At 39.3% G+C, this 25,403-nt stretch overlaps 2 protein-coding genes and 2 long non-coding RNA genes across 4 annotated transcripts in view; 1 reads left to right on the top strand and 3 right to left on the bottom strand.

Moving 5' to 3' along the window:
* Nucleotides 1–17,826, top strand: part of CCDC38 (coiled-coil domain containing 38) — a 34,544-nt gene extending 16,718 nt beyond the window's left edge. The window contains exons 9-16 of the mRNA XM_069585099.1: nt 224–310; nt 2,049–2,106; nt 5,574–5,643; nt 7,338–7,489; nt 8,665–8,800; nt 12,884–13,089; nt 14,664–14,760; nt 16,756–17,826. Coding sequence (XP_069441200.1) covers nt 224–310; nt 2,049–2,106; nt 5,574–5,643; nt 7,338–7,489; nt 8,665–8,800; nt 12,884–13,089; nt 14,664–14,760; nt 16,756–16,866 — 917 coding nt within the window. The 3' untranslated portion in view covers nt 16,867–17,826. The remainder of the gene's footprint in view (nt 1–223; nt 311–2,048; nt 2,107–5,573; nt 5,644–7,337; nt 7,490–8,664; nt 8,801–12,883; nt 13,090–14,663; nt 14,761–16,755) is intronic.
* On the bottom strand, nt 1,687–8,561 carry LOC138437565 (uncharacterized). The gene is made up of 2 exons (XR_011256025.1): nt 6,651–8,561; nt 1,687–2,077 (listed from the first exon to the last, which is right to left on the bottom strand). It is a non-coding gene; the product is annotated as an uncharacterized lncRNA (long non-coding RNA).
* LOC138437564 (uncharacterized) lies at nt 10,818–14,241 on the bottom strand. The gene is made up of 2 exons (XR_011256024.1): nt 13,269–14,241; nt 10,818–12,298 (listed from the first exon to the last, which is right to left on the bottom strand). It is a non-coding gene; the product is annotated as an uncharacterized lncRNA (long non-coding RNA).
* Nucleotides 17,827–17,893: 67 nt separating the features above from the next.
* SNRPF (small nuclear ribonucleoprotein polypeptide F) lies at nt 17,894–25,340 on the bottom strand. Its single transcript, XM_069585103.1, has 4 exons — nt 25,190–25,340; nt 23,209–23,334; nt 18,576–18,640; nt 17,894–18,022 (listed from the first exon to the last, which is right to left on the bottom strand). The coding sequence occupies exons 1-4, from the start codon at nt 25,190–25,192 to the stop codon at nt 17,956–17,958; spliced, it is 261 nt and encodes an 86-aa protein (XP_069441204.1). The 5' UTR covers nt 25,193–25,340; the 3' UTR covers nt 17,894–17,955.
* Nucleotides 25,341–25,403: the final 63 nt, after the last annotated feature.

Raw genomic sequence — 25,403 nt, 5'->3', positions numbered from 1 at the left:
GTGGGAAAGAGACTTCTTCAGGCCCTCTAGGTTAGTTCTCATCCATCCTGCCTTCTCCAGAGATCAGCCCTGGCCATCTGCATAATACATATGTTGGTTACCATGTGCCCATCTTACATTTCTGTCCCTGGAAATTTTCACAATTACTTGGCCTTCACCCTGAAACAAAGCTCTCATTCTCAGAAGTGTTCCCCCACCCCAACTTGTTTATTTTCCATTCTAGAATTAAGTGCAAGGAGAAAAGAGACCACTGACGAGTCCAGGAGGACATCATTTTCGGAAGATTCTTCTCTGGGAAGAGGTAGCCAAGGTAACACTGGATCTTTGGCACTTCACCCACAAAAGTAAAGTCAGAGAAGGTGCCCATCTCAAAGTGGAGATGCAGGACCTATAAACTAAGCTGAAAAACAGAGCCTAGTGTCCACATCACCCTTAATCCTGGGGAGCTAGGTGTTCGGTTTCTCTCTCTCCAGACATTATTACAAAACTCAGAGAGGTGGGTGAATGAATAGAATCGGCAGAGAAGTCAGGGGCAGAGGATCTTGCACAAGTTGTCTCTGGCTGACTAGCACATCCTCTGAGGTCCTTCTTGGCTGCGCCTCCTCATTCCTCTGGTTCAAGCCTGCCCTCTGGTGTTGATGGACCAATTCCCAGGGCCCAACAATCCAGGCCAATGGCAACCAGGTGACTGTCATTGGCCGGTGACTCAGGGAAGTAACTGGGAAGACTGAGGAAGCTCTACCATGCTCATAATCAACTCTAAGGATACTTTCAGCCTCAACTCCTGCCCTGTAGTCATTCAACACCCACAGGCAAGCTGACTCTTTCTCCTTTATCCTGCTGCCAACCATCAGAGGTATTTGGTGGTAGGGGTAAAGCTCAACCATACAATTTGCCTGCCCAGAAACAACCCTGGCATAAGTGCACTTGGCCAGCTAATTGAAAAGGTGGATTCTTTCAGAGTGTGAGGCCAATTTGGACCCATATTATTTAAGACATACTACTTTGTCTGTTAGAGGATCTGGAGTAGGGTGCAGGGGAGGGGAGTGTAGAGGAAGTGGGTGGTGGGGTCCATATTTTCTTCTCTTTAAAATCTTGAAAATAGGAGTTACTCAGTTTGAATAGCATCCCTTCCCAAGACATTTTTAGTAATATGTGTTCCAGCATCAGCTTAAAAATTTAAGATGCTCATTTACGGTGGTGCTAGAATCCACTGGTTTTTTGTCCATTTTCTTTCCTTCCCCCACTCACCTTGGATATACTGGAGGAATACTATGTATCAGCAACTTTTCGAGACTTCAAGTACACAAAGATGAATAGGATATAGTTCTGCATGCTGGAACTATACAGATACAATGTAATGGAACAAATGATACAGCAGTGATGGTGAGGGGTCTGGGGGCAAAAACCAAAAATGTGATCTCTCTCTAAGGCAGTCAGAAAAGTCTTTAAGAGGAGGTGACATCTGAGCTGGATTTGGAAGAATAAGTGGGACTTTCCAGGTAGAGGGATTGGGGAGTGAGGCCTGCTATAGTCTCAAGACGGAACAGCAGGAAGGGTGGCTGGAAACCACAAAAGCACGGGCATGAGGAAACATGACCTGGGGGCCAGTGGCTGCAGAGATCCAAGACCAGTTGCCCACTTCTCAGGTTCATACCATGGTCAGACCCAGACACTCGTAATAAATAAAGTTCACCATTTTTATTTTATATCTTGATCTTTTAAAATCTGTGATTAAAAATGTGTATGATTAGGTAAAAAGAGAACTGTGATTTATATTCACCATTTATGTCCCTGATTTGTGCCATGTTTTAGACAATATGTATCCATCCCTACCCCGAACAGCAATTTCTGATTTTATGCTTGGAACCAAAAGTCAGTAGAATAAAACAGCACCATTTTCTATATGACTGTTTCTAAGTAATGGGCATATCAGTACAGAAAAATGAATCCCTCTCACCAAACAGCAAGCACTCATTCCTAATTACATGTTCTTTTTACCTCCACCATCACCAATGATGTGGACTTCACCTGGACATTCTGAATAGCAAGATCACGCAGGAGGACCACTCCCAACCTAGAGGAAAAGAAATCATCCTTATCAAAGTACAGTACATATTGATTACCTCTCTTGTAAATGGTGTATTTTTTTTAATAAGCAAATATCTCTTTTAGCCTTTCTTCAACATATGTGCCACGTATCCATACCCACCGTAAGAGATGCTGGAGATAGTGGTTGCCATTTCTATGTGCTCAGCAGGTGACCAAGTTCTCACAGGTCTTCCTGCATCCTTTGATGAGGGCCTACATCTGCTATTTGCAGAAACCACCCACACCCTGCCTCTTGGGTCTTTGCCGCTCAGAATCCACTGCCCAGTTGTTTTTGATGTACGCTGCTGACTCATGTGTTTGCAAATTTACCTGGCATTCAAAATTGCTGCTATAGGACTAGAAAGCACTTGTTTGTTTGTTTCTTCCCTTACTTGATTATTGACTCATTTACATTCAATATTTCAGAAAGTGGTAGTTCACCACCCTAGGTACCCTGGAGTGAAGTGAAGTGAAAGTCGCTCAGTCGTGTCTGACTCTTTGTGACTCCATAGACTATACAGTCCATGGAATTCTCCAGGCCAGAATAATGGAGTGGTAACCTTTCCCTTCCCCAGGGGATCTTCCCAACCCAGGGATCGAACCCAGGTCTCACGCATTGTGGGCAGATTTTCTACCAGTTGAGCCACAAGGGAAGCCCAAGAATACTGGAGTGGGTAGCCTATCCCTTTTCCAGTGGATCTTCCTGACGCAGGAGTTGAACCGGGGTCTCCTGCATTGCAGGCAGATTCTTTACCAACTGAGCTATCAGGGAAGCCCCTAGCTACCCTAGAGGAGCTGTAAGAAAATATATTGATGTCCAGGATGGATATCTGGGCCAGCAGTGTATTATCCTGGCAAAAGTCGAAACAGACACTGTGCTCTGAATTTCAGGGGCCTTGCGGTCATTCTACTTCTGTGGCATTTTAGAGTCACTGTTTTGTTGTGTTTTAATTACATTTTCACTTGGAGAGAATTACAGATTCACATGCAGTTACAAGAAAAAATACAGAGAGGTCTCACTATACTTTACCCAGTTTCCCCCAATAGTAACATCTATTGCAAAATTGTAGTATTATAGCACGAACAGGATATTGACATCAGTACAGTCAAGATATAATCAAATACAGAACATCATCATAAGGATTCCCCATGTTGAAGCACAAAGTAATATGCAGATGTCACACTCACTTTCTCAGAAAGTTCACTGCTTTTTAGTTTTTCATTTACTCAACACGTATTTACTGAGTGCCCTATAGGGCCAGAATAAAAAAAAAAAGACAGTCTTTGCTCTCAACAAGCCTACTGTCTAGTGAGGAAGACAGACAAGGAGTTTGTCAGTTACATTATACCAAAATAAGGTCATTGGAAGGACAATCAGGGTGCCTCAGACATGCAAAGGAAGGACTCTCAGCCCAGAGAAGAGGTGAGGGACTGGAGAAGCAAGGGCAGGATCAGTGGACACACTCCAGATCAGATGGCCTCTAGGCTGTGTCTGGTGAGAGGACAAGGGGTCAGTGAAGAGGGAGGGGCCTCCTGGCACGAGGGTGGCAGTGTTTGGGTCTGTTCAGAATGGCTGGGCTGCAGGGTGTAAATGGACAAGACTGGAGGGGTAACTAGGTATTGTCTCATGAAAAGGAAGCAGTGGGGTCATCCCAAAGGTGCCTGTGTTTTGTTCCAAGTGCCTGGGAATCACTGAACATTTTAGCAAGAATGTGACAGAAGCTCAAATCAGATTTACACGTTTTAGCAAGAATGTGACAGAGGCTCAAATCAGATTTACATTTTAGAAAATTGGAGATGGTAGTATTTTAGAGAACAGAATGGACAGGAAAAAAACTGGACATAGAGGAGCCAGTTAGGAACCTGTGGTCACAATTCATTAGATGAGAGATAATGAACTCCCCCAGCCAGACAGTGGCAGCCGGAACAAAGGAGAGGCTGTGGGACACATCAGGGAAATGCTACCTACAGGCTTCCCCCAGTAAAGAATGGCCACAGATAACTCCCAAATTTCTCATGTGGCAACTGGATGTGTGGTGTTGTCATTCAAAGGTATTAGGAACACAGCAAGGGGAGCAGGCCTGAGAGGAAAATAAGGAGTGTGATTTTGGATGCATTCATCTGAGCTCTCTATGGGACACCCATAAATGTCCCATATGGGACATCTCTATGGGACACCCAAGTGGATACTCATGTTCAGTTGGAAGCTGGACACAAAGTCCAGAGCTCAAGAGAGACAGAGATGTGGGAGTCGGTATGTTAGTAGTGGTTGAATCTATGAGGATCAGCCCCAGAGGATAGGTAGAAAGAGAGGAAAGAAGGCTGAGGAAACAGACTCTTTCAAAGAAAAGGAACCAAAAAGGTAACACAGTATCAGAGAGGTGGGAGAAGATTGATTTGAAAATGATATTACTGAATCCACTAAGAGTGGACTGAATGGTGGATGTTTCCCAAGTACCCCTTGACTTCTATGGCCCTCTCAATTTTCCTACAACGTATTTCCCATTGCTAAAGGGCAGCTCCAAGTAGCTTATTTTGTCCCTTCAAACTCAGCATGAACAAAGCAAATGTTAATCTTGTCCTTGTGCTATGCTTAGTCATTCAGTTGTGTCCGACTCTTTGTGACTCCAAGGACTGTTAGCCCACCAGGTTCCTCTGTCTGTGGGGATTCTCCAGGCAAGAATACTGGAGTGGGTTGTCATGCCCTTCTCCAGGGGAACTTTCTGACTCAGGAATCGAACCTGGGTCTACTGCATTGTGGGGGGATTCTTTACTAGCTGAGCTACCAGGGAAGCCCAAACTCGTCCTTATCCTATCCTTAAAGCTGTTTTCCTTCCGGTTAGCGTGACCTCCATTACTCCAGGCTTACTGACTACAAACGCTGAAGTCATCTTGTCTCTTCTCTTTGTGCTCCAGTAGCTCTTTCTATTCTTGGTTCCCATGTACTCTTTTCTTTCCCGTGTCTCTAGATTCTCCTCCCAACCCCCAACCACTGTTTTCCACCGTCACTACAAGCATTACTTACCTAGGTCACACCAACAGCTGCTTTACTCCTTCCTTAGCCCCTGCCCTTTTAACATTCCAATAATTTTCAATTTATCGCTCTTAAAGGATTCTTTCAGAGCCACCTTGCAAGCCATACAACTATTCTTTAAGTATGTATCTCATCACCCACCCCACTCCCCAACCAACGTTTCCTCAGCCTGATCAGAAGATATTTTACAGATGTACCTCAAATAATTGGTACCACATGGTACAACTCTTCCTTATGGTCTCTTTGTTTGCATATGTCACCCTTGTCTGGGAATGAATCTGATTTTCTTTTGCATACTCGTGGAATCCATGGATTCCTGCAATTCCCTAAAAGGCTAAACAGGCTATTGAAAAGAACTAGGTTACATTTAGGTTCCAAAAATAACTTAGTAATGAAAGCAAATCTGTTGATAGAAAAAAAAATCAGGCATTTTCTTTTCCTTTTACAGCCAAACTGAGAGTATCAGTTCAGAAGACAGTTTGGAATTCTTTTTAGATGATGATATGGACTACGATCTGGTAACCAGACTATTTGTCTTGACTTAAATATTGTTTGGTGAAAAGTATAGATGCTCATTTCTTCTTTTGAAATTAAAATGTCCTGTTCCAAATATTGCACAACCTTTCAGAAGAAAATATGATTTTTAAAAATTTATTTGTTTGCACCGGGTCTTAGTTGCAGAATGCGGGGTCTTTAGTTGTAGCTTGTGGGATCTAGTTCACTGATCAGGGAACAAACCTGGGCCCTCTGCATTGACAGCATGGAGCCTTAGCCTCTGGACCACCAGGGAAATCCCCGAAAATAGGATTTTGCTACTGTTCTCTAGTTGTATATATAGTTCATGTTTGTCATCAGACATTTAATGAAAAATAAATGTCGACTTCCCTGGCGGCTTACTGGTTAAGACTCTACACTTCCACTGCAGGGGCATGGGCTCGATCCTGGTTGGGAGAACTAAGGTCCTGGATGCTGTGAGGCACAGCCAAAAGATTTTTTAAAAATTATAAGTTAATAAATAAGTGTCCTTTAGAAGGTAACAATTTAGGAGATATATATTATCTACAATCTTCCTGTGAAAATAACCACCTTCTGCTTATTTATCATTTTATTGGGGCTTGAGATACATTGGGTAGCTGGACTGTGAGATAAATTGAGCTTCAACAAAACAGCTCTTTGTGGCACAGGTCTGATTGTGAACTAATCTCACCCTAAATACAACCACAGAAACTCACAGAAAAGGAACAAAACACTTAAAAGTATTAACTGTATACTATATATAACATACCTTATCCAAATCATCTTTGTGTGTGTGTGTGGAAAAAGCACAACTTACCATCTTAACCAGTAAGTGTATGATCCTGTAGCGTTAACTATTAACATGCTGATGTAACAGACCCCTGGAACTTTTTCATCTTGCACAACGGAAACTATACATCAACTGAACAACTCCCCTATGCCTACTCCCTTTAGCCCCTAGCAACCACATTCTACTTTATATTTCTAAGAGTTAGATTACTTTACATACCTTGTAAAAGTGGAAGCAGCATTTGTCTTCTCATGAGTGGCTTATTTCATTTAGTCCCATGTCCTTATGTTCTTCGGGTTCATCATATTGTAGCAAATGACACGGTTTCCTTATTTTTTAAGGGTAAATAGACCACATTTTCTTTATCCATCCATCAATGCACTGATGCACATTTAGGTTGCTTCCACTTCTTGGCTACAATAAATTTGATGAACGTGGGGGTACAAATATCCAAGTCATCTTGCTATAAATTAAATTTATTTAAAGTGATATAAACTTATACTTAAAATTTTAGAAAATAGAAAATTATTAAAATGTAGGGAGAAAATGACCTTCACTTAGTCCTGTCTTTTCTCATTCTTCTTCTCCTCTCGTCTTTCCCTAGAAACTTGCCTTTCCTTTTTTCCTGCTTTTGCCTCCTCCTCTGCTCCATCCCTCTTCTTTCTCTTTTCCTCACTCTCTTCTTCCTTTTCCCTTTCTCTAATAAACTTCATCTCCCCTCAACAAACAAAGTGTTCTCTTCCCTTCGGCCAGCTCTCACATGGAAATAGGCTGTGGTCACTCTTTGCCCATATCTCCCTTATAATCAGAACAGTATTCCTTTACCCCACTGTTTTTTCCTAGATAAGTCACATATGCACAGGTAGTACGTTAAGTGAATTAATTATATTCTTCATTATTGATTAGGAGCCAGAACTTTATTTCAAAGAACCTGAAGAGTTACTTCAAGTCCTCACAGAGCTGGAAGAGCAGAATCTTACTTTGGTACAATATTCCCAAGATGTAGATGAAAATCTTGAAGATGTAAATAAAAGAGAAAAAGTTATACAGGATAAAATGTAAGTCATAAAAAACAAGTAGACATTCTATTAACCAATTTCTAATCAGAGAAGAAGTCACTTTCACTTATGTGTGGCCCTTCCTTGTGGTCTCCCTGGATTTAGGGAAGAATTTTCATTAATAATAGTTTACACTGCAGAATGTAAAAAGCAGGAATATTTACACAGAATAGACTGGTTTTAGTTTTAGTCCCTAATTCTTTTCACTTGTCAAAATATTTTCCTAGCTAGCAAGAATAAAAGACAATATAGAAGGTTATAAAGAATCAAAATGTCACCTACTGCCTTACTCTTTGTTCAATGCAGTTTTATGCTGTCATCTGGCTGACCAAATCATGCTTTGGATGATAATGCTAATAAACTCATTTTCCTTGGCTGTGACTCTCAGCAAAAGTTTTTTCATGACTTAAATATTATAGCATTTTATAATGTACATTATCAAAATCAGGGCTATTATAAAAGGGATTTCTGTTGGGAAGGGGGCTGGATTTGATGACTCAAAAAATTCCTTACTACTCTAATACTCATTGTAAAAATGTGAAGAACCTTTTTTGGAAGACCCATTTGCACCAGATGTCAATCTTTTAAAATAGTTAAGTCAAACAGCATTGAACTTTGGGACATATTGAAGAACTTAAAACCATAATCTTATAGCCACCCAGTAAGCTACTGTCTTTTAATCCTGTCTCCTCACTTCCAGTCCTCAGTATTCAGTGCCCCACCATGACACTATGATATGAGGGGATGGGGCGGGTATGGTTGGGCAGGAAAAGGGTATCTATATCAGAAGCTCGAAGTAAGGAGTCAGGAGTTTCCCAGTGGCTCCCCAGGTATTCTGATTATCAGTCAGGTTTGAGAACAGTGACATCCTAGGTCACCCAGCTTGGGTTTCTGATACCTCAATTCTACTGCTTTTTCTATTTGGGGGACTCAAAGTAGAGGGGTTGGAAAATACTTCCTGATGGACATTGAAAAGCATCTGTGCATTTATTTTTCTTATTTTTAACCTGAAAAGTTGCAGGTACTTTGTCAATATCTTAAAATATAAACTTCTATTTGGCTTACTAGACATAGGATGTTGAAACATGATCTAGGGAGTGTTGAAGCTCCTGACTGATGGTTAATTTCACTGAATCATAAATTACAGATAAGGATCTCTTTCTTCTTTGCACTAGAAATACCAACATAGAGTTTCTTTTGGAACACAAGGAATTGCTCAAGGCCAACTGTGTAAGAGAAGAAGAAAAAGCAGCAGAGTTGGAATTAAGGTCCAGGCTATTTAGTTTTGGAGAATATAACTCAGATGCTCAGGTAATCATTCTTTGCCTGCAGTAATTTTATTTTGGCTCATGATAATAAGACTCTGCATTCCCTGTGTCTTAAGCATTGGAATAGGAGGATTAAAGCAAACCACAAGTCCCAGGTTGATGACAGAGGCTGAAAACCTGCTTGGAAATTACCTTGTCAATATGTAATAGCCAACTTACACAGTAGATAGAAAACATTCAATTATCATTGGTACTCTCTTAAAAGGCTACCAAGTGTGATGCTGAGATTTCCCCACCTATAAATATATTTGTTTTAGTCAGTATACACATGACTATACATATGAAGTAGTTCACTGTCTGTGATCGTTTTGGTATTAATTTCAAGGGCAAATAATGAAGACAGGAAGCACTGAATCAGCACTGAATGGAGTATCTTCCCAACACTGAGCTTGTAATAGGTTGTGGCCCCTTTGGGGTCTGCAGAGATCTATCACCAGAGCACCTGTGACACAGACTAGTGTGCTTACCTGTTTGCATGCAGGTCTCTCCCAGCTGGATGCAAACACTAGGGCAAAGCTTGTCTTACCCTTCTCTTCAGCTCAGTTTAGAAACCTCATAAAGCAGGTGCTCCATAAATGTTTGTTGAATGAATGATCAGGCTAGTTTTAAGACCCATAATAAACTCCAGCTAGCATTGGTTTTGGAGAAGGCAATGGCACCCCACTCCAGCACTCTTGCCTGGAAAATCCCATGGATTTTCCCTGGTAGGCTGCAGTCCATGGGGTCGCAAAGAGTTGGACACGACTGAGCGACTTCACTTCGATTTTTCACTTTCATGCATTGGAGAAGGAAATGGCAACTCACTCCAGTATTCTTGCCTAGAGAATCCCAGGGATGGGGGAGCCTGGTGGGCTGCCGTCTATGGGGTCGCACAGAGTCGGACACGACTGAAGTGACTTAGCAGCAGCAGTAGTAGCATTGGTTTCCTTGTAAAATCTTGAATGAAATAAAAATTCAAAACTCATATATAAGATTAATATCACAATTATAGTTATGAACTTGATTTTCAAACAGGGGTAGATTTAAAGGGACTCTATCAGAAGATGACTGTGCTCCCTTACCATAAGCAGGCAGGGTTACAAAGACAAACCTGTTTATGGCTCCAGTCACAATCCACATTTCTTATGTGGTGTAACACCAAGGAAGGAAGGGATGGGGTTTTGCACTGCTAGAGCACAAAGGGTGATGATAGCTACCTTTCAGCTCTTCAATGCTGTCTTTATACCTTAAAAAAAAACTGTGGTTCAAAAATACATAATTGACCATTTAACCATTTCAAATGTACAATTCAGTGGCATTAATTATATTTGCAATGCTGCATAATCATCACCACTATTTTAGGACTTTTCCATCATCCCAAATAGAAACTCTGTACCCATTAAACAATAATTCCCCATTCTCCCTCCTTCCAGCTTCTGGTAACCTCTGTTCTCCTTTCTCTCTCCATAAATTTGTCTGTCTTGTTGATCAGTCACTAGTCTTTTTGCGATCCCATGGACTGTAGCCTGCCAGGATCCTTTCTTTGTCCATTCTTTCTTTCCCATGTAAGAATACTGGAGTGGGTTGCCATTTCCTTCTCCAGGGGATCTTCCTGACCCAGGGGGAGAAAAAAGGAGCTTTACGGCAAACAGGACTTTTTTTTTTTTTCATTTCATAGGTATTTCTCCAAACTTCCTAAAATCATATTTTGAATATAAATAGGGACTACAGTAAGTGTTACTGTAGGAGGAAAGAAAGGGGGCTTTATAGTAAATAGGACCATCGGAAAGCTTGTTAAACTAGATGGGAGAGACAAGCTGTTTGAAGTAAACTATTGGTAACAGATCTTGATTTGTAATTAAGTGTTGGTAGCTCTGTAACGAGTCTGTGGTTTCAGGAGGGGTTTCCCATGGCTCCTGGAGCCACATCTATCTTGAGTATTATTTGTCCTTGGCTTTATGGTGATTCTCATCTTATTGAGCAGAAGCAGGAATAGGGGCAGGATTCTACCAGGAGAACGATTTACTTTGCCCAGAAGTTTATTGAGATCCTTTTATCTGCGAATGCTGGGTATACAGTGGAAACACAGAAAGAGAGTTTTCTTACGGTCCCGAAACATGTTACCTACAAGCTCGAACATCTCTACCAACAGTTAAAACGGCGCAGTGGCCAGGTACAGGGATCAGCAAGGTGTGGCCTAAGCCTCCGCTTAGAGTAGAATACTGGAATGACTTCCAGATGGAGAGAATGAAAACTCAAAATGTTTTGTAAGCCAGCCTGGGAAGCTGTTTGCTTGTAACTTTTTTTCCCCTCTGAGAGAATGCATTCATTTATTCAGCAAACATTTATTAAGTGCATAGTTACATGCAAGGTGCTACTTTAGATATAAGTATAAACATAAGAAATAGCTCCTGCCTTCCAGATGCTTACAGTCTATAAGGGACAATAAGACATGTATGCAAATAACTGTCAGACAGCATTATAGTGTTCAGTTCAGTTGCTCAGTCATGTCCGACTCTTTGCGACCCCATGAATCGCAGCACGCCAGGCCCCCCTGTCCATCACCAACTCCCGGAGTTCACTCAGACTCACGTCCATCGAGCCAGTGATGCCATCCAGCCATCTCATCCTCTGTCGTCCCCTTCTTCTCCTGCCCCTAATCCCTCCCAGCATCAAAGTCTTTTCCAATGAGTCATCTCTTCACATGAGGTGGCCAAAGTACTGGAGTTTCAGCTTTAGCATCAGTCCTTCCAAAGAAATCCCAGGGCTGATCTCCTTCAGAATGGACTGGTTGGATCTCCTTGCAGTCCAAGGGACTCTCAAGAGTCTTCTCCAACACCACAGTTCAAAAGCATCAATTCTTCCGTGCTCAGCCTTCTTCACAGTCCAATTCTCACATCCATACATGACTACTGGAAAAACCATAGCCTTGACGAGACAGACCTTAGTCGGCAAAGTAATGTCTCTGCTTTTGAATATACTATCGAGGTTGGTCATAACTTTTCTTCCAAGGAGTTAAGTGTCTTTTAATTTCATGGCTGCAATCACCATCTGCAGTGATTTTGGAGCCCCCCAAAATAAAGTCCGACACTGTTTCCACTGTTTCCCCATCTATTTGCCATGAAGTGATGGGACCGGATGCCATGATCTTCGTTTTCTGAATGTTGAGGTTTAAGCCAACTTTTTTACTCTCCTCTTTTACTTTCATCAAGAGGCTTTTTAGTTCCTCTTCACTTTCTGCCATAAGGGTGGTGTCATATGCATATAGTTACTTTTTGCGACCCCTTGGACTATAGCCCACCAGGCTCTGTCCATGGGATTCTCCAGACAAGAATATTGGAGTGGGTTGACATTTCCTTCTCCAGGGGATCTTCCCAACCCAGGGATCGAACCCAGGTCTCCCGCATTGCAGGCAGACGCTTTAACCTCTGAGCCACCAGGGAAGCCAGTTATTACAGTAAGCACAAAAAAGGGAGTTCACATACAGTTGCTAGGAGATGCACTGGAGTGGGGAAAAAAAAAGGATTTAAATGTTTATGTAGTGTCTCCTTGAATGGCAATGATACACAAAAACATTCAAGCATCCTATTAAATTATTTTATACCTAGACTGAAATATTTTTAAAGAAATAATCCAGGGTGTTGTTATAGTAATGCTCTATGTGCTGTGCTTAGTCGGTCAGTCGTGTCTGACTCTTTGCGACCCCATGGACTGCAGTCCACCAGGCTCCTCTGTTCACTGGGATTCTCCATGCAAGAGCACTAGAGAGGGCTGCCATGCCCTTCTCCAGGGGATCTCCCAGACCCAGGGATTGAACCCACGTCTCCCACACTGTGGCGAGTTTTCTCCCTGAACCAGCAGGGAAGCCTGCTCTGACTATAAATTAAGACATAAATTGACTGCTGCATTTTTTTTCACTGTTCTAATGTTGTATTAAAGTTTTTCTTTTAAAAAAAGGAAGTATTTAGTAGAACATATTAATAAAAGCCTTTTATTACAATATAGTAAAAGGGAATTTTACATTTATTGAATGAACAAGCAAATAGTAATGAGATGTTTTCTGCTCTCTTTTTCTTTTTAATCTCAGGAAAAACTGATAGACTCTCTTAGTAAAAAAATTAACCAAGTATACAAAGTCTGCATTGGAGATGCTGAGGTTGGAAGCCTCAACCCAGTTCAAAAGCTGGTAAAAGTAGAGACTCGCCTGGTAGAATTGAGTGATCTCATTGACTCCATTCCCAAAGAAAATGTGGAGGCAATTGAGAGGATGAAACAGAAAGAACGACGGCAAAGGTACAGTCACTGTCATGATATACATGTAATAAAAGACTTAAATATTAGGCAAGTCTGTTATACGGCAAGTCTCTATTATATGCCATACAGACACTGGAATCAAACTCAGACCTGCTGTCCTCATAGACCTATTATTTAGTATGGAGATATATTCATCAATATGAAATAAATGTCATTACCAATGATAAAATGAGCACTGTGAAGGAAAGAGTTCACCAGGGACAAATGACATAAGTTTCAGATGAGCAAGGGGTCCTTCCAGTCTGAAAAAAAGTGAGTTTTCAGAGTGAATATTCCCTACTTATAATATTCAAAGGATTATCATGTGGAAGGAGAATCATACTTATGGTGAAAGGGCCTAAGACTAGAATTTCCTTAATTGGAAAACTACAGGGAGATTTAATCTGTGAAGAAATTGTTTGAAAGAGCTAGATAGTGAGGGTTTTTCCTTGGTTCCTGACAACAGGTAAGTTTCCTTACCTGTAAAATGGCAATAATGACACTTCTCTCATACGGTTGTTGCTTGGCATACAGAAAGTACTCTAATAGCAGACATTCATATTAGATACTTTGTTATTGCTTACCACTTTACTGGGGTTTGGGGATATTGTTCCCCCCACATAAAAACAAAGACTAGAATATATTGAGGTGATCCTGATGAGATTTTGTTGAATATGAAGCACATTTTAAAGAAACTGTGAGAAATTACTCCTTCCACAAGATGACCTTTCACTTACACTAAGAACATTTGCATGTTTTACAGTAGAAAATATAGTCTCACTAACATATAATTACAACTATTTCTAGCAGTGAGATTAATATATGAACCTAATCCCAATTATCATTTTGATCAAAAGAATTTTAGTGGATTTTCCCCCATGGTTTGGAGGCACCTAACAGAATACCTAATTTTGCATTAAAAATGTTCAGTGACTATTACATTGATAATTACATACATCCGTAAAATAGTCTCTTGGCAAGTGGTTATTCTGCAATAGGCAGTGGACTAGACAGTGTGCATATCTCATTTAATTTTATCCTCACAACAACCCTAAAGAGAACAAAGACAAATAGTATTTCTTGGCCTTAATTTGAGGATAACATTCAAAGAGATTTATTGGAAAATATATTTTTGTGGTTATCAATTGGACTATACACTTGTGACTTGTATACTTTTCTGCATGTTATACTTCAATAAAAAGGTTTAAAGAGGGGAAAATAACTGGAAACTATCAATAATTCAAGTGGCCATCATACAGATTAATAGTACTGAACTGCAAATGAAATGATGAGGGCTCTGTTGAGGTGCTTGTTTTGGACCAAGATCTGGGTAGATTTTGCTTCTTCCAAAACAGTGACATGCACTTTCTTCCCATTTCAACATAAACAGGGTTTGTTGTTGAAATTTCACCTGAATATTCAAAACCCACAATTATGTGGGAAGATGAAGTATTATTTTCATTTAACCTTAAAGGAGACTTAACAATATTTAGGTAATTCTTTATCAAATAGTATTGATGTAGATCTTTCTGACTGGAATTTATAGTTAGAACAATGTCTTCCTCTTTTGACAGGTTGCGTGAAGAGAAAATGAGAGAGAAACAGAAACACCAGGAAGAAAGGCTAAAAGCTGCCCTGGAAAGAGCAGTAGCACAACCAAAGAAAAAGAAGGTCTGTGTTTTATTGTTAATATTAATAGGTCCAGCTACATCAATGTGTGAGGGCTCCTATAATGTAAAAACAAAATACCTAACTCATCTAATTTATTCAGGTTAAACTTCAGTAAGTCTGCTGATAGTTTCAACTGATCTCTCTGGTTCCTTGTTATTTTTAGAATAATTCAAACTATTGGGTCTACAGTTTTCCATTAAACTCACTTTTTTTAAAGAAAACTTCTCCCTTGCCTCTTTAGCTCCAGGTACATGAAACTAGAGAAACACAAAAATAATAGTGGATTATTTATAACTGAGTGTTTTAATCCTCACATTGTGAAAATAATGAGATTTATAGCTGAAGTTAAAATAATTTACCCAGAGTCACTTCAGATTTAGCAGCAGAATCTAAGCAGAAGCCAAGGTTCTTCATATTTCAATATTACCTGTTCAATAAGAAGTTTAGGATGGGGCAGTCTCCAAGTACATGTGGTCTATTACTCACCCTGGGTATAAACGGCCTTTTGTTTCTCTATGCCTCTCTTCCTGCTTTGAGTTTGAGTCTGAAATCATATTGCAGGGAGGCAATTTCATAGTTATCTGCAGAACTAATGTGGACACTGATTCTAACCAGTCATAGCTAACGCATATTATGCACCTCACAACCAGCCACTGAAGTACTTAAAAGCTCTGAAGTACGGTAGCTGTTAATATGTACTAAGTTTAATTATTTTCATTTAAATTAGTGTTTATTTTTTAAAAGGGTCTGTACTTACCTAGTTCAACTCTGCCTATGAGGATCTGACTTGTCCTCTTCTTCCAAGAGATAATTAGCTAGTTAACACCCTGCTACATGTATAAACTATTATTTACTTAGCCCACCAAGTTAAAATGACCAATAATGAGTTATGACCTTTGTATCCCCAATGCCTGGCACACAATGCACAGTCAATAAATGCTTACTGAGTTAACAGACTAAAAATGAGACTGCAAACTGAATCTGGTGGAAAACTGAAAAAAAAAAAAAAAAAAGCTAAGTCAACAATATATGAAGACCTCTGAAAGAGGTTTTTACTCAGAACACTTCACTGCTGGCAATGTTCTCAGGCAGAAATTAATAACCAAGGTTATCAAAGGAGATTGGTGCAGGGTGGGGAGGTAAGGGAATCTGACATTAGAAAAGGAATTCAAGGATTCTGGTCCTCCAAGGACATTTTTGTTGTTATAATGAAGGAGAGGACTGCCAGTGCTATTTAGTTCCCGGGAGCCAGGAATGTCAAATATACTGCAATGCAGGGATGGTCACACACATGGTTGGTGCCTCGTTTGAGACACAATGGAGATGTCCCATCAAATTTCACGTCCAACAGAATAGTTTTTTATCCTTTTAATTGACAACAAATTCAGATATAAAGACAAAACAAAAATAAACAAAAGGGAGAGAAAAGATTCAAAGAGAAAAATTAGTATGACCTAAGTTGAGTATATGCCCCAGAGAGAATAAATAGATATGATTCAGGGTGTCCCTAAGCCTCTCCTGGTTGGAACACCACCAAAAGCCAACAGGATTGTGAGTGCTCAAGAAGATAATACGTGGTTTTCTCAAGTTATTAACAGGATTTTAAATGCTGGTTAACTGTTGCTCAGAGGAAAGTATCACTTCTAACCAGAGAAACTAGCTACTCCTCCTACTGGTGGTGACTGAGAAATGAAGTGTTGGCCTCAAACATGGCTTACCATATCTCAAACACAAGCTATTTGATGACTTTATCTACACCCTCCCATTTCCCCATAACACCTAACTGCTCTGTCTTCTGCATACCATGGTACTCCATTTACTACTTAACTCTGCCTGCGTTTGCACATCCATTAGTCATCAATCTCTTTGTAACTGGATTATTTTAAAGTATATTATTCTTTGGGAAAATCAAGTTAATAATTAGTATTCTGGGGTTATACTTCAATAGATAATGGTTACATGAAAAATATTGGTTTTTTTCTTTTGTTTCAGCAGGGAAGACAACTTATCTACCGTTCAAAACCTCCATCTGGTAACAAACATGAACTACTTTTAGTCAAGGATACAAGAACGAAATCCTTGGAGGAAGAGTATTTTTTCACTTGAACAGGAGCAGTAAGACATTTATTACCAGAATGCCTTAGGCATATTCTGTAGATTTTGCTTTTCAGTCATGGCAATATTCTGCCACACATACAGGCCTAACCAATTTCAGAAGACAGGCCCTTATTCTAAAAGACCCTTATGATTGGAAATGAGAATTACATTATTTTGTTGAAGACTTTTATTATCCATATCCTAACCATTATTGTATACAGCTAAACATTTATACCTTCTGTTGTCCCAGTTGGGGATACACATCCAGAGCTACTTTGTTAACGTAACTATATGGCGAATGACCATTTAAAGAACAATAATGGCATTCTGACAACATGAGACTTTAAGTAATTTTTTTCAACTGATCCACAGGAAAGTTCATAATATACGTTTTATCACCATGAAGTATACATTTTAACAATGTACAACTCTAAAATACTGATCTTGAGGAGTTTAAAACTTAAAACCACTAGATTATGTGGTCTGAACATAACCAACCTTAAGACTGATTTCTAATTCATATTAAGGTGTTCTGTTCAGAAAACTTAATTCTCTTATGTGAACAAACCATATGCCTTTAGCTTACATTTGATTTCACAATTTCTGTTGTGTTCTATACTCAAACTATTTTAATTTTCAGGTGGTGTTTCAATTTTAGCTGTAATGTATATATCATTTAGCTTATGCTGATATAGTGTTAACGTGTAATTTATTGACTACTGAGTAAAATAACACAATCTATATGAATTCTAAGAAAATATTTAACTTTATATATGTCAAAAGTGGCTCAAAAATAACTTTAAAAGGTCTCGGTTATATACAATTTCAAGGACTGAAATTCACTTTCACAAACATTTATAAAGCGTATAAATAAATTTCTCTCATAGGAAAAAAATACAGCATTGGGTTTACATGAAAACAAACTTGAATAAAGTTGGGTGGCTTTTAAAGCATTAGTTCTGTCAATAATCTTTGAACTGTTTCATCTGAATATGCAAGTAAGTATCTGAATATGAATAGCCGCTCACAGTCAAACTGAAAACCAAACAGATTTTTATTGTCTACAAATATATATAAAAAAATTCCCCCCAAAAGATGCTATTCTCTCATTTCCCCATCTTCTTCTTCTTCTTCAACACCCCTGATATAAAGCACATTATTACACCTGTAAACAGAAAGACACCATTTTGTTGTTTCAACAAGAAACCATGTAAGATCTGAATTATTACTAATAATAGATTTTTTCATTACAAAAATATTAATGCTAAAATTACAACACATTTCTCTTTTAAAAATATTTACCTTTGGTTGTTACAGAGCACATGGTACTATTTTTATACGTGGTTTTTAAAATGAATAGAATTTAGAGGTGTGAACCTAGTTCTAGAATGTAAGTATACTACAAATACCTAACAGCAGACAGACCCACCCAAAAATCAAGTTCTTGCAACGAAAACCACTGAAAAAGGCACAGTTAAGAGCTACAAAGTTTAATAGCCACACTAGGATAACCTTAAGAGTGAACAGCTCCAAAGTATTTAAATCTGCTTTGACAAGTTTAACAATTTCAAGACTCTTGAAGTCTAGTTGTAGCATATTATTCTAAATTAATAGTAGTTAGAAAAAAAATAAGCCTGAGACTAAGGCATCAAGTTTATTTAAACATGTATTTCTAATGCTCATCACCAATTCCTTATATATACTACTGACATTGTTACCTTATTAAAACTTCACCCAGATGTCCAGACAATGCTCCATCTATGTATTCTTCTGTGTTTGCAAGCTTTAAATAAGAAGAAAATGTATTATCATACCGAGGAAAACAGTATTATATACCTAATACTGGTGAGAGAACTTATTAATTGAGACCTTTCTGTACCAATGATGTACATTTATCTACAATAATTAGATTAGCTTTCCAATACTACTGTAGTCCTTTTTGGTTTCATGTCAAACATTAAGTTAACATTGATGGATGTAGAACTAATACATAATAAAGCTTGTTTCAACACAATTTTTAAAATCTCTCAGTGATGTATATTTCTATTAAACATTAACATGTCAAGAAGTCTCCAATTTATGAATAAGCCTTAATAATTCTAAAGAACTAGACAGTAACTTTTCTTGGAGTAACAACATTGTATCAGTCATACTGAGGAACCCAATGGGTATAAAAGCTATGATTAAAATGCCAAATACTCTTATATTATTCGACAACCAAACTAAAGAACTGAATAAGGATTTTTTTTTAATATGTGCTACCAAACAGGAAAAAAAAAGTTCTTAAGAAGAGGTTAAATAATTAAGAGTGACCTTTATGGTTACTTTAGAGAACTCTATTATTTCTAACTTTACATCAAAATGTTTAGCTTTCCTTCTACATATAGTTAATAAACTTTACTTGTGAATTAAAAAAAAATCACAATCAGTGCTACTGGGACTCAGAAAAGAAATGAAGAGGAAAGGAAACAGGCAAATTTCGATCATTAACTAGGTAAGTGGGCAAAGGGAAAGAAAAACAGGGCTTAGAAAGGATATTAGATAAAGCAGTTAAAACACGTTAATCAATAATGCTACTGGATACTATTCCTTCTCCTAGACAACAAAAATAATATGGTTTTGCCTGAAATTACTGCTGACAATTAGTTTTCTATGCAAAAGATCAACCAGCTTTTCTTTTAAGTGATTATTTCCAGCAGATGTTCACCAACATTTAACTAGCCTCTAAATATACAATGATGCTTCAAAGGCCTTCTACCACATTTTTTTTTAAGTTGAACTATAGCTGATTTACATTACTGTGCTAGTTTTGAGTGTACAGCAAGATGATTCAGTTACATTTTTCAGATTCTTTTCCATTATAGGTTACTACAAGATACAGGGTAGTTTTAGTTCCCTGTGCTATACATGAAATCCTTATTTATCTATTTTACATATAGTAGTGTGTATCTGTTAATCCCAAATTCCCAATTTATCCCTCTTCATCCTTCCCTTTAGTAACCAAAGGTTTGTTTTCCATGTCTCTGAGTCTGTTATGTAAACATGTTCATTTGTATCATTTTTTTAGATTCTGCATTTTCCTTTTTAAGACTTAACCCTGGGGTGCATTTATCTTTTTGAATTAGTTTTCTCTGGATATATATGCCCAGGAGTGGGATTACTGGATCATATGGTAACTCTATATTTTAGCTTAAGGACCCTCCATACTATTCTCTATAGAGGATGTACCAATTTACATCCTGACCAATAGTGTAGGAAGCTTCCCTTTTCTCTACACCCTCTCCAGTATTTATCATTTGTAGACTTTTAAATGATGGCAATTCTGACCAGTGTGAGGTGATACCTCACTGTAGTTCTGATTTGCATTTCTCTAATAATTAGTGATGCTGAGCATCTTTTCATGTGCCTGTTAGCCATCTGTATGTTTTCTCTGGAGAAATGTCTAGGTATTCTGCCCATTTTTTTTTTTTATATTGAGCTGTATGAGCTGTTTGTATATTATCACATTTTAATTAAATCCAAAAGTCTTATTATCACTTAAAAGGCGTTCCATGACTACCACTCCAACTTCTTATTAACTCACTCTGCCCTGGCCTTCTTGCCAAGCCTAGAACAGAAAAAGCATGTTTCTGTCACACAGCCTTTGCAATTTGCTGTTCCCTCAAATGGGGATGCTCTTTCCCAGAAAGGGCTTCCTTGATAGCTCAGTTGGGAAAGAATCCACCTGCAATGCGGGAGATCTTGGTTCGATTCCTCAATCAGGAAGATCTGCTGGAGAAAGAACAGGCTACCTACTACAGTATTCTTGAGCTTCCCTTGTGGCTCAGCTGGTAAAGAATCCGCCTGCAATGTGGGAAACCTGGGTTCGATACCTGGGTTGGGAAGATCCCCTGGAGAAGGGAAAGGCCACCCACTCCAGTATCTTGGCTAAGAGAATTCCATGGCCTATAGTCCACGGGGTCAATGAGTCGGACGACTGAGCGATTTTCACTTCCACCAGATATTCTTCACCCTTCTAATACTGTACACTCTTGTCACTCTATTCCATTTCTGCTTTCCTTTTCTTCAAAGCATCTACCATTACCTGATATCACACTATATAACCATCTTCCATCACTAAAGCATAAACTTCTTAAGGAGAGCAACTTTTGTTTTGTTCACCGTATATTCCGTGCCAGTGAACAAACTCAAAAAAGCATCACCAATGTGGTTAGTTACTCAGAGATACATTTTATAACTCTTGCTGGTTCACTAGAAAGCTACATTACTTCTAAAATCAAATATTTGATGGGTATTTTTTTATTCCTTTCTTTTAATGAGATATCATTCTTATACCATAAAATTCTCTTCAAGTGTACAAGTCAGTGATTTTTGGTATATTTACAAACTTATGTAATTAATCACCACTATGTCTGGAACATTTTTAGCACAATGGGTATAGTCTTCAAATTTTTCTATAGCTCTGGTAAATGATTACTGCTTAGGTAATTTTCCAGGAACTTTGGGCACCTGAGCACGGTCTGTTCAGGTGGTAAACTCTAAATTAAAGAAAATCTCAGCTTTGAGCCTATCAGTGCTCCTATTAGTGAAAGTGAAGTTGCTCAGTCGTTCCCGACTCTTTGCGACCCCATGGATAGTAGCCTGCACCAAGCTCCTCTATCCATGGGATTTTCAAGGCAAGAGTACTGGAGTGGGTTGCCATTTCTTTAATTCACCTAAAAACATAACCAGTATAGAATACACGGAGTCATGATTGGATTGACCACTTATCTAGGTTCCCTTTAAGATTCATTCATCAGTCATTAATCAGTCACATAAATACCTGTGCTTCAGGAAAATATAACCTCAAATATTTTCTTCAAAAAAGTGGCTGGAAACTACCAGAATTAAGCAACAAAAATTTAAAAATGGCCAAAGGACATGAATGGGCATTTTCTTCAAGATATGTAAATAACCAGTAAGCACATAAATAGGTCTGAACATCACTGATCATTACGGAGATGCAAATCAAAGCAATGAGATACTACTTCACATTATTAGGATGACTATTATTCTAAATACAGAAAACAAGCGTTGGTGAGGATATTAAGAAATTGGATCCCTCATACATTGCTGGTGGAATGTAAAATGGTACAGCTGCTACAGAAAACAGTCTGGCAGTTCCTCAAAAAATTAAAGAATTACCATATGATCCAGAAATTCCACTTCTGGATATAAGACCCCAAAAGACTGAAAGTATAGATTCTTAACTGATACATGTGCACCTATGTTCACTGCATTATTCACAAATAGTCAAAAGGTGGAAACAATTCAAATATTCAACAACAGAAGAATGAGTAAAATGAGGTATATACAGTCAACCCTTGAACAATACAGGTTTGAACTGCATGGACAAGTTGATGCAGAACCACGATATGGAGAACCAACTATGGACTCCAAGCATCTGTGGAGTTCAGTATACCAGGCAGGTCCTGGAACCAATGCCCCAAGGATACTAAGGGACTGCTACACACAATGGAACATTACTTCAACCATGAAAAGGGATGAAATTCTGATACATGCTACAACATGGATGGACCCTAGAAACACCATGCCGAATGAAATAAGCCAGATACAAAAGGACAAATATTGTAAGATTCCACTTATATGAAGTACCTCTGATAAAGACAAAAAGAATAATGTTTACCAGGAGGCAGAGGGAATGGGAAGTTCTTGTTTGATGGGCATAGAGTTTCACTTTGGGATGATGAAAAAGCTCTTGAAATGGATAATGGTGATGGATGCACAAAAGTGTGAATGTAGTTAATGCTGAGTTGCACACTTGAAAATGATTAAAATGGTAAATTTTACATTATACATTTTTTAATCACAATTAACCATAAAGTATAAAACCTGGCTGAAACATTTACAGTAGCCGATTTAATAGACACATAGTCAGTTCACCAATTCCTTTAGTCGGTCTGTTTTCTCCCTCAAGAATTGCTTTTATCAAATTACTTTGATGTTATACATTTAGCATCCATCAAAAGGCTTCAATTGAAAAGTTTCTCTCAGAACTAAGTGCTGCAAAAATTTGTGCTTTTTCTGTACACTCTAGTGTATTTGTCTTATGGCACTGTGAACCAAATGTCTGAGCTCTTACTTGTAAACACTACGAGTGAAACCTGTGCCCAATCTCACACATAGTGATCACAGTTACAGCATCCTCCCTGGCCTTGACTTTATTCCTGAATTTTGCTTTATGTTTGTCAGTTATATTAATTATATCTGTGTAAGTCACACTAAACCTCTGAGGAGTCAGGGGAAGAAAAATAAATACAACTTAATGATCTTTTTAACTCTTCAGCTCACCTGCATGTTCATATAGCCATCTACAGACACCAGGTAGCCTTTGTACTCCATTCCCCATTTAAGCTTCACCATTACTGGCTTTCCTGTTAATCCGTTGAGGAAAGGCTTGGGGTTGAGGGGCAAACTCTGCATAAAGAACAACAACAAAAAGAACCCAATTTGATTAATTCTCTTCTTTATTAAACCACCAATACTTTATGGTGTCCAAATGAAGCACATTCTTGATTTCCTCTTACTTTATTACATAATTTTCACTTTTGTTGAAGAGCTTCAGAGAAATTAAAATACCTAGTCAGCCAATTTCATCTTCAACCCATTAAAACTTATAGAAGTATTCACTGTTGACTTAAGAAACACTGAATCCCTAATATACATCACTCACTGTTCCAAGGACACAAAGAAACAAAGGTAAAGGCGGAAAAGGAAAAAGAGCAGATGACAGTTCCTGTTCTCATGAAGCCCACAGTGGGAGGGTCAAAACATACAAACAATTATTTTGCGACGTAGTAAAAGGATATATGCTGCGTACAAGGATACCAAACAATCTCCGGTTAAAAGCAAAGGGAAGATGGCCTGAAATAAGTAGTGCCTTTGTTTTAAAGGATCAGAGGTATTTCCAGAGGGAAAAGGGCTGATCTAGGCAGGCTGGGCTACCTATGTAAAAGGAGGGAATAGTGAATAAGGTGCTCTCTGGGACATAGGAGTTAGTTCTGTGTGAGGCCACAGAAGGAGGCAGGGGGCAGATCATGCTCCACAGCTTTTCACTTCGAATTCCAGGAGCTGGGATTGGCTCTTTGACTTGCAGTGTCTCCTACATATGGGCAATCCCTAAACTTGTTTATTCAGCAAACCAATAGTATCTCCAGTTAATTCAGACTTTATTTCCTTTCCTCATCTGCTCACTCATCAGCTCAAAGGAGGAAAAGAACCAAGAAACCTGGCTACTGAACTCCTCTAGAATAAACATATTCGCAGTGATCTCCGGTGGGTCTCCAATTTTCACTCTTGTCTTTTTCCAACTTACCAGCCACAAGGCCAAGTATTACTTTTATCTTATCTCTGCTTCAAATGCTTCAATGGCTTCCCAATGCACTTGGGAGTAGAATCCAGAACCCCTCATAAGGCCTAAGAAGTCTTGCCCGACCCTATTATCTCAGATCCTCTATCCTTGCGAGCGGCTGTAGCCTGCTCTCAATTCTTTCAACTGGTCAGGTTTCCCTTTCGGCCTTAGAGCCTGTGCTCCTGATCCCTGAGCTGGGCGCTGATACACTTCTTCCTCCTCTTTAAGGAGCTGTATTCTCATAACGCTTAGGTTTCATGTTAAATCCCTCCTCCAAGAGATGCACATCGTAACCACCCTTCTAACGTACCTTCACAGTACCCTGTATGCGCCCTTCTCAGCACTTAACATTACTTGAGAGTACACATTTATCGTTATTTGATTAATGTCTTTCTCCCATACCGACAGAGTTAACCTAGAGCACGGTCCGCATCAATACTTTTCACCCTACATTCCAAGCACCTAGAACTTTACTTGGCCCAGGCCCTGGGAGGTAGCAGGCGCTCAGTAAACATTTGCTAAATGAACAAATTTACTTGAGAATACTCAAAGGCTGGGCTCGGTATTCCAAAGGGCTGTGGGGCCTCCCAACATCACTGGACGAAACAGGATTTTGGAGTGTGTAAAGTGGAACGTGAAAAGTCGCTTTATCTTTACCCCAACCTCGGGCTCTAGGCAGCAAGAACACCTCAGGCTCGGATTCAAACCAAGAGGAAGGAGGCAGGAGCACTCCTAGGGAGGGAAAGACAGGGCTTCGGAAGGAGGGAGGGCGCCTCAGACAACCAGGGCGGGGAGAAAGGGGCCGGCCACCGGGCCCGCGGCGCCTCACGCGGATGAATGAGAAACGCGCGAAACAACCACGAGGCCCGGCGAGCCTCGCTCTCTCTCACGCGCAACTCTGGTCGTTCTTTTTCTCCTTACCATCGCGACTACTGCTGCGGGAGTGGGGAAATGCTGCAGGATACTCGCCGCCGACGCAACTCTCGTGCGACCCTCGGGACTGAAGTAACCACACAGGCCTTTAAGAGAAATGGCCGCCAAATAGCAGTATGACCTTTCACCTCAGACTACCGCTCTTCTGGCGCCTGTGATTGGACTCAAAGAGATGCGTGCTGATTGGAGGAAGTGGCTGGCC

Source organism: Ovis canadensis, chromosome 3 (assembly GCF_042477335.2).
Source record: "Ovis canadensis isolate MfBH-ARS-UI-01 breed Bighorn chromosome 3, ARS-UI_OviCan_v2, whole genome shotgun sequence".
NCBI classification, from domain to species: domain Eukaryota; kingdom Metazoa; phylum Chordata; class Mammalia; order Artiodactyla; family Bovidae; genus Ovis; species Ovis canadensis.
Note: the sequence above shows the minus strand (reverse complement) of the source record. Positions and strands in the feature narration are given on the sequence as shown.

What these genes read in the sequence shown, in the direction of transcription:
- SNRPF (XM_069585103.1), bottom strand. An exon ending in ATGGCTATATGAACATGCAG is followed by an intron (nt 18,641 to 23,208) that starts GTGAGCTGAAGA and finishes TCTTATTTAAAG; the next exon opens with CTTGCAAACACAGAAGAATA. An exon ending in CTGGGTGAAGTTTTAATAAG is followed by an intron (nt 18,023 to 18,575) that starts GTAACAATGTCA and finishes TTCTGTTTACAG; the next exon opens with GTGTAATAATGTGCTTTATA.